At 61.9% G+C, this 6,691-nt stretch overlaps 1 protein-coding gene across 1 annotated transcript in view; it reads right to left on the bottom strand.

The window, feature by feature from the left end:
- The window catches only part of SLC29A4 (solute carrier family 29 (equilibrative nucleoside transporter), member 4), a 33,197-nt gene that overhangs the window by 19,036 nt on the left and 7,470 nt on the right, over positions 1–6,691 (bottom strand). The window contains exons 2-5 of the mRNA XM_012638906.1: positions 3,313–3,495; positions 1,162–1,293; positions 808–921; positions 215–343 (exon numbers count right to left, since the gene is read on the bottom strand). Of these exons, the coding sequence (XP_012494360.1) occupies positions 215–343; positions 808–921; positions 1,162–1,293; positions 3,313–3,484 (547 nt within the window). The 5' untranslated portion in view covers positions 3,485–3,495. The remainder of the gene's footprint in view (positions 1–214; positions 344–807; positions 922–1,161; positions 1,294–3,312; positions 3,496–6,691) is intronic.

Consider the following 6,691-nt stretch of genomic DNA (forward strand, 5'->3'; position numbering starts at 1 on the left):
AAAAAAAAAGTTTGAAGGCCATTTCCCAAGAGCAGCAGTGGCATGGTGACAACGGCGGGCCAGTCCTTGAAGGCTGGTTTCTGTCAGAGAAAACCGGGGCCGCCTCGGTGTCTGTGTCTGACACATACTGAGCACCCAGCCAGCTCGCCTCACGTCACAGGCCACCCGCAGTGGCACTCAGGGCTCAGCCCCGGCCTCTGGCCCTGGTTCATACCTGTGCAGCCGAAGGCCACAGTGCCCACGGCGGCCAGGTTGATGGCGTAGGCCTGGTCACGAGAGAAGAGCTGCAGCCACACGTCACAGATGCTGATGAACAGGAGGGGGCCCAAGGCTAAGAGGTAGCCTGTGGGGGGAGAGGCCGTGAGGGGTGGCGAGCCGACTGGTGGGGGCCCCTCATCCCCACCCCCTCCCTGCAGTCAGCTCCCTGCCCTTCCCCCTTAACACCAGGGATGCTGCAGAGGTCTAAGGGGGGCACCTCGGAAGCCTTCCCGGAGGAGGCGCCTTTGAGCTGGGCCTTGCAGCTGGGTGTCACCACGAAAAGGAACCAGAAAGGAAGAGTGCTTGGGTAGAGGGGAGAGCTCAGGCAGAGGCCCCAGGACATGAAATCGGGTGCTCGAAAGCCTCCAAAGCAGCATGTTGTCTTACGGTGGCCCCAACCACAGTGAGACCCTATTCTCCTTACACCACACCTTAGGGCATTCCTAGGAAGCGCGCCCATTTTACAGACAGGCACAGTGAGGCTCAGAGCAACTGGGTGGGTGAGAGCCTCAGGGGGAGGCACCTGTGGCAGGGTCGGGGCCAGCATACCCGCAGTGATCCTGGTGTGCAGGTTCAGTCTCTCCACCAGGACGTTGTTGAGGAGCACAGCCACCAGCGCCACCAAGATGTAGGTGAGGCTCATGTCGAACACAATAGAGGTCCCTGTGGAGGGCCAGCCGGCAGCAGGTGCTCAGGGGGAGCCCGCACCCTCTGCACCTTCCCCTGCCAGGTGCTACCTCCTCGCTCTCCCAACAGGGGCTCACTGCCCAGAGAGGGTGGGTGACTTCCCTGAAGTCACTCAGCAATTCACAGCTGAGCCAGGATTTGAATAAAATGGGCTCCCAAGCAGGGTCCTGCCCCTTGGGGTTCCTGGGGGGGCCGGCACGCCCGTGGGGGCCCCACCTGGGTACTTGTGATGCAGGTGGTCCACATCGGTGATAAAGCTGTTGTAGGGCAGCAGGAAGCCCACCCCGGCCAGCAGCATCGCAAAGTAGATCGCGTGGTAGCGGTCGTCGGGCACCGGCTCCTCCGCCGCTGAAGCCAGAAACACCAGGTGAGACACAGGCAAGCCCACTCGCGGCCATGGCCACCGCACCGGGCTGCTGGCCGCCACCACCAGCACGGCCACTGTCCCTCTCTATGGCCACAGCTGCCCATGCCTCTTTCATTGTGCCATTCTCAAAAGTCACCAAACACCACGGCCACTTCTGCCATATCCGCTGCCATCGTGGCCATGGAAGCAGCCAGCTGAGTGGAGCAGCGGGATGGCCTTTTGGAGACTCAGCTACAGGGCTGGCTGGTGGTGACACCCTGTGGGCCTGGGGCGGGGTGTTCCAGGGGCTGTGTACGCGCTAAGCCGGTGTCCGGCGTAGGGCGCTGCTTCTCCATAGTCAGGACACGTGTCCGGGAATCAAGGGGTGGACAGGCAGTGGTGCCACCCACTAGTGCCTACAGTGACCACTAGCAAGTACCTGCTTCCCATGCCTGTGTCTTCTGGCTCTGCTGGCCTGGGGGCCTCAGCTCCAACCCCAAGACCCTAGGATCCCATTGAGCTGGACGTTAAGACCCCACCTGGCCACCCTGGGCCGCTCACGCCCTCAATCAAGAGTCAAGGAAGAGGCTGGCTGTGCCGGCGGGGCTTGGCCCTGCCCAGCAGGGGAACCAGGCTGCACCGCACACGGGACAGGGAGAACACGTCTGGAATACGGGAGATGCCGACGGCACCTCCTGGTACTTCCATGCCCCGGAATCTACGTCCCTGGAAACTCCAGCCCAGTTGAGCAGGGCTGCTGCTGGCCAGACCCCCAGGAAGGAAGGGTTGGGTCCCCCGACCAGGCCAAGAACCACGACCGGGTGGGGTGCCTGCTGATGGCAAAGGTGACACGGAACCAGCTACAATCACGTGGAGACTGACCGCGCCAGCTACCAACACCAAGGCCACTGTCACCACAGCCATCACGTTAAAGTCACCACTGCCCCATGATGTCTATTGCCACACCTCGGGGACTGGGCCGAGCTGGCTCTGTCCACACACACAGGAGCAGGGAGGTCACCTCAACCCCCACGGGGCTCCGCCGGTGGAGGCCCCGCTGCCCATCTGCAGGGAGATGGGACGGAAGCAGAGGACACTTCTGAGCCCCAGGTAGCTCTGGTATTAACAAGAGCTATCAAAGAAGAGCCATCACTCGTGGGTGCCTCCCGCATGCCTGGGACAGTCCTAAGCAACAGGTTCTGGATTCTGTCACACCCACCTAGACACCAGTTTCATTCCCTCTTCCACGTGACAGAGCGAGGCCCAGAGAAGAACGGTGACTTGCTCAAGGTCTCCGAGAGGGGAACAGAGGGCAGGCGCAGCTGAAGCCAAGCCCGTCAGACTCCAGACCCGCGTGCTGCCCGCTCTGCAGGTCTGACCTCACAGTCCGGTGGCCCCACTCCTCAGTGTGGGGAAACTGAGGCTCAGAGAGGCCTAGGCCCTTGCCCACGGCCACATGGCTACCATTTCCTCAATGTGGAGAAACTGAGGCTCAGAGACATTTAGGCTTATGCCCAAGGTCACACAGCTACCATTTCGTCAATGTGGGGAAACTGAGGCTCAGAGAGGCCTAGGCCCTTGCCCAAGGTCACACACCTGGGCCAAAATCCAGGTCTTTGAACTTCACCTCCAGTTCCCCTTTTGGGCACTTCCCTGCTCCCTTTGCAATTAGGCATGGCTTGCTTTGGTCAACGAATGTGACCAAAGTGACATGTGTCACTTCCAGATAGAAGCTGTATGGGCCAGGGCATGAGCAGGAAGCACATGCTGAGACACAGCCTGCTCAGCCCGGATCCGTAGGTGGAGCCCCTAACACCTGCTGGGGACATGCAGTACCAGCATGAGGGCACCACAGCAGTGGGCATCTTTGTCACCGCAGCAGATGTGACCCATCCTAATGGATGCTGCCTCCGGTGCTCCGTGACTGCCCAAGGCTCCCCTGCCCCTGAGACTCCGCCAGGGGTCCTGTGGCCAAGCCCTGCTTTGGGGCAGAAGCGTACCTTGCCCGCAGGCTCACTCACCGGAGTCCATGACAGCTGGGACACCCCTGGCCCTAACGTCCGTGCCTGGAGCTGCCTCTGCGGCGGCCGCCTCCAGCTGGTGGCTGTCGAAGCTGAAGCTCACTGCCACCGTCCTGTCAGGAGTGCCCGCCACGCTGGGCTCCTTGAGGCGCTGGCTCCCAACGGAGCCCATGGCGGCCCGTGCTCTGGAGGAAGAAGAGGCAGGTGAGGGGTGAGAGGCCTTCCCCAGACCTGCTGCCACTTTGCCAAGGCTGTATCCAGAAGAGTGATGTCACCTCTTAAGAGGCTCACCCTTGCTGCTATGGAGAAGGGGTGGTAAGGGGACATGGAGGCCAGGAGCAGCCCCGGTGGCCTGCGTGGTGGCAGTGGCACAGGAGAAGTAGATGGAGTGGAGGAATGTTTCGGAGGTGGAATGCCAGGACTTGGTGAGCAGTCGGGAACAACAGGCGACATTATTGAACGCTGTGTGTGCCAGCACTGGGCTGGAGGCGCCCACGCACCATTTCCCTCTGGGAGGGAGATGCCCGTGTTCACTCATTTTTCAGCCAAGGAAAGTGAGGGTTACATGGCAAATAACCATCACCAACCTCCCTGGCCTCACAGGCAGGGCGTGGGAGAGCCCAGCCCCAAACCCAGGTCACTCTGAGCCATCCTAGTCCTCAGTTCCGGGGACAACTACCTTCAGGGACAGGAAGTTCTTCCTGTGGTCTTGCCTCAGTGTTTCTTGCTTCAGTTCAGATTTGCTAGCCCTACCTTCAGAAGAAAAGCAAGGAGATAGTTGGTCTGTGATGGAGACACCCCCACTGTGTAAGCAACCCTGTGTGTTCTTGAGGGAGTCTGGCTTTTTCCCTAAAACAAGTACCAATTTATGTTTCTGGCAACATTTATTAATTTATCTGATTGCAGAATGGACACATGCTCATGGTAGGGAATTTGAGACAAACATTGGGAAACCCCCTAGTATTGGATGCTGAACGTGGTGCCTCAGTTTCCCTGGTCCCACAAGCACGTGAGAGAACCCAAGGGAAAAGCCCACCCCCTGAGGAGAAGCACGTGCCCGAGGTGCTCTGGTTTCTCTGGGGCTGACCCGCCAGCACGCCTGTGCCACCTCTACCTGCTCTTGTCCCATCTCCTGGGTCTTGTTCCCCCAGCTCTCTGCCTCAGTTTACACCCTCTAGGCAGCTGCACTGACTGGTTATCAAGCGCCTGCCCGGAGCCCCAAGTCCCCCCTCTCCTAGCTTACTACGGAGTTTTAATTGGGACCTGGGAGGGGACAGCGGTCTCACTGGGGCCTCAGCGTTGGAGCCTGCCCCACTTCTGGGTCTTGGGGGGCTGGAAAAATCCTGGCCCTGCCAGCTGGGGGCCCACGCAGGTGATCGGAACCCACGACCAGCAGAGAGGAGGCACCCTTCACCCGGCGCACCTCCCCCAGCCCCAGGCTCAAGGCTGTCCTGAGCCCCCCGCCCCCGCCGGACCTCCAGAGTTGCCGGGAGGTGCCAGAGTGTCAGTGGAGGCCTGGAGAGCCTCTGGCCCCAGCCCACCCAGCCTCCCTCTTCCCCACAGGGCTGGAGGAGGGGACAGTGGCAGAGTGACAGTCTATGACAACCAAACACTTCTATTGCCAGTTCCCGGAGGGCGTCTGAACCCCAGAAGGCCTGGCCTGGTCTGCGCTCATCGAGAGCTCCCAAGAGGCAGCCCCAGACACCCAGTGCCCCTGGCATGCCTGGCTGGGATGCTGAGGGTTCCGCCCGGTGGAGAGGCTGCGCCACCTGGGAAGGCAGACATGCTCGGCATGGAGCCAGGAGGTGGCCCACTGCCCCCTCTGGCTCATTCAGCAAGGCAGGCAGCTGTCACCCACAGCGCCCGGCTCCGCCACTGGCCCCATGGTGCAGGAGGCAGGAGAGCCCACTGCGGTGCTGGACCCGGCCTCTCCTGGGCTGCAGGCCTCCAATCTCTCCTCCCTGGACCTGTCACATGAAACACCAACAGCCCAGAGCCTCTGATCTTCCCTTTCCCGTGTCCCTTAATTAGAATTTAAGGACACGCATACAGGCTTAAAACCCAGGTGTTTACAGGGCTCTGCCTGTTGGGGGGTGAGAGGGAGGCAGTTTCGAAGACACAGGTCATTTCTTTGGCCTTCAGATACCCCTCGGGCCTCAGTTTCCCCATCTCACTCTCGTGAGGACTCAGGAGGCGAAGAAGAGGGTGAGAGGGTACTTCGCAAACAGGGAGGGGCTGGGTGGCTGGTTGGGGAGACTTGGCTGCACACAGTAGGTGCTCAACAGTCACATAAGGCATTTGTGGACCAGAGAGGGCTCCCGGCCCTCAGCAGTCCTGGAAAAACGAGGCTCATGCCCCCATTTTGCAGAAAGATTGACTGAGGCCCAGAGAGGCCAAGTCTGGGGTCCTATAGCTCAGACTGGAGCCTGCCCAGCCCACCCCCTGTGGCTCTCCCCACTTCAGCTGGGACACAGGTGGACACTGGAGGTGGACATCGGTCTGAATGTGCCCCTGGGCAGTGCCCTGGGGAGGCGCCTGGACCCTGATGCCAGGCTGGCCCGGCTCTGGCGCTGCGCTCCACCTCCATGCAGCCAGAGGGGACACGGGAAGCAATTCCACTGGGAAAGTTGGCCTGCCCATCCTTAGCGGGCTACAGCCCTGGTTTGCTGGACCCTCCACAGCCCTGGTCCCCTGCGCCTAGGCCCGGATTATCTCGTCTCTGCTGCCCTTTCCAGAGCCAAGTGTTCTAGGCTGCCCCAGCTCCTGTGGGCAGCATTGTGGGTTACAATACCCTTTGGCCACTCCCTTCCTGGAGTCCCCAGAGGGCAGATGAAGGCACCCGACACCGCCTGGGCAGGGCCTGGCAGGCTCTTGGTGACACCCGCACTACCCCACCAGGGTTCCTACTTGGTCCCCCGCACTGCCCCGCCAGGGTTGCTACAGGTCCCCAACGGCTCGCAGACCCCGCAGGCTCCTTGTGCCCGCCCGGCCCGACCAGTAGCAAAGTTGGATCTCAGACCTGCGCCCCCAGGCAAAGGACAGACACCTAGGGCAGCCACGAGGTGACCCTGGGCCCAGGCCCCGCCTCTTCCAGCACATTTTCCAAGAAGCCGGAGGGGGCTGGCAGGGGGAGGGGGCGAGATGGAGCGCAGGGGGGTCCAGGGAGGAACTTCAGGCAGGGACCCTCGAGGTGTTCCCGGGGGTGGCGATGGCACCAAGACCCGGCTGGCGGGGCCCGGGGCTGGGTCGTGCGCTCGCAGCGGGGGGCCGGGGGCCAGCCCGCTCCCGACGCCGCCCGGGGTGGGGGAGCCCCTGATCCTGGGACAGGGTCGGGCGAGGGGCTCGGCGCCCAGCGACGCGGCGGGGAGCGGGGGCCGCT

Source organism: Propithecus coquereli, unplaced genomic scaffold (genome assembly GCF_000956105.1).
Source record: "Propithecus coquereli isolate 6110/MARCELLA unplaced genomic scaffold, Pcoq_1.0 Scaffold137, whole genome shotgun sequence".
In the NCBI taxonomy this organism is placed as follows: domain Eukaryota; kingdom Metazoa; phylum Chordata; class Mammalia; order Primates; family Indriidae; genus Propithecus; species Propithecus coquereli.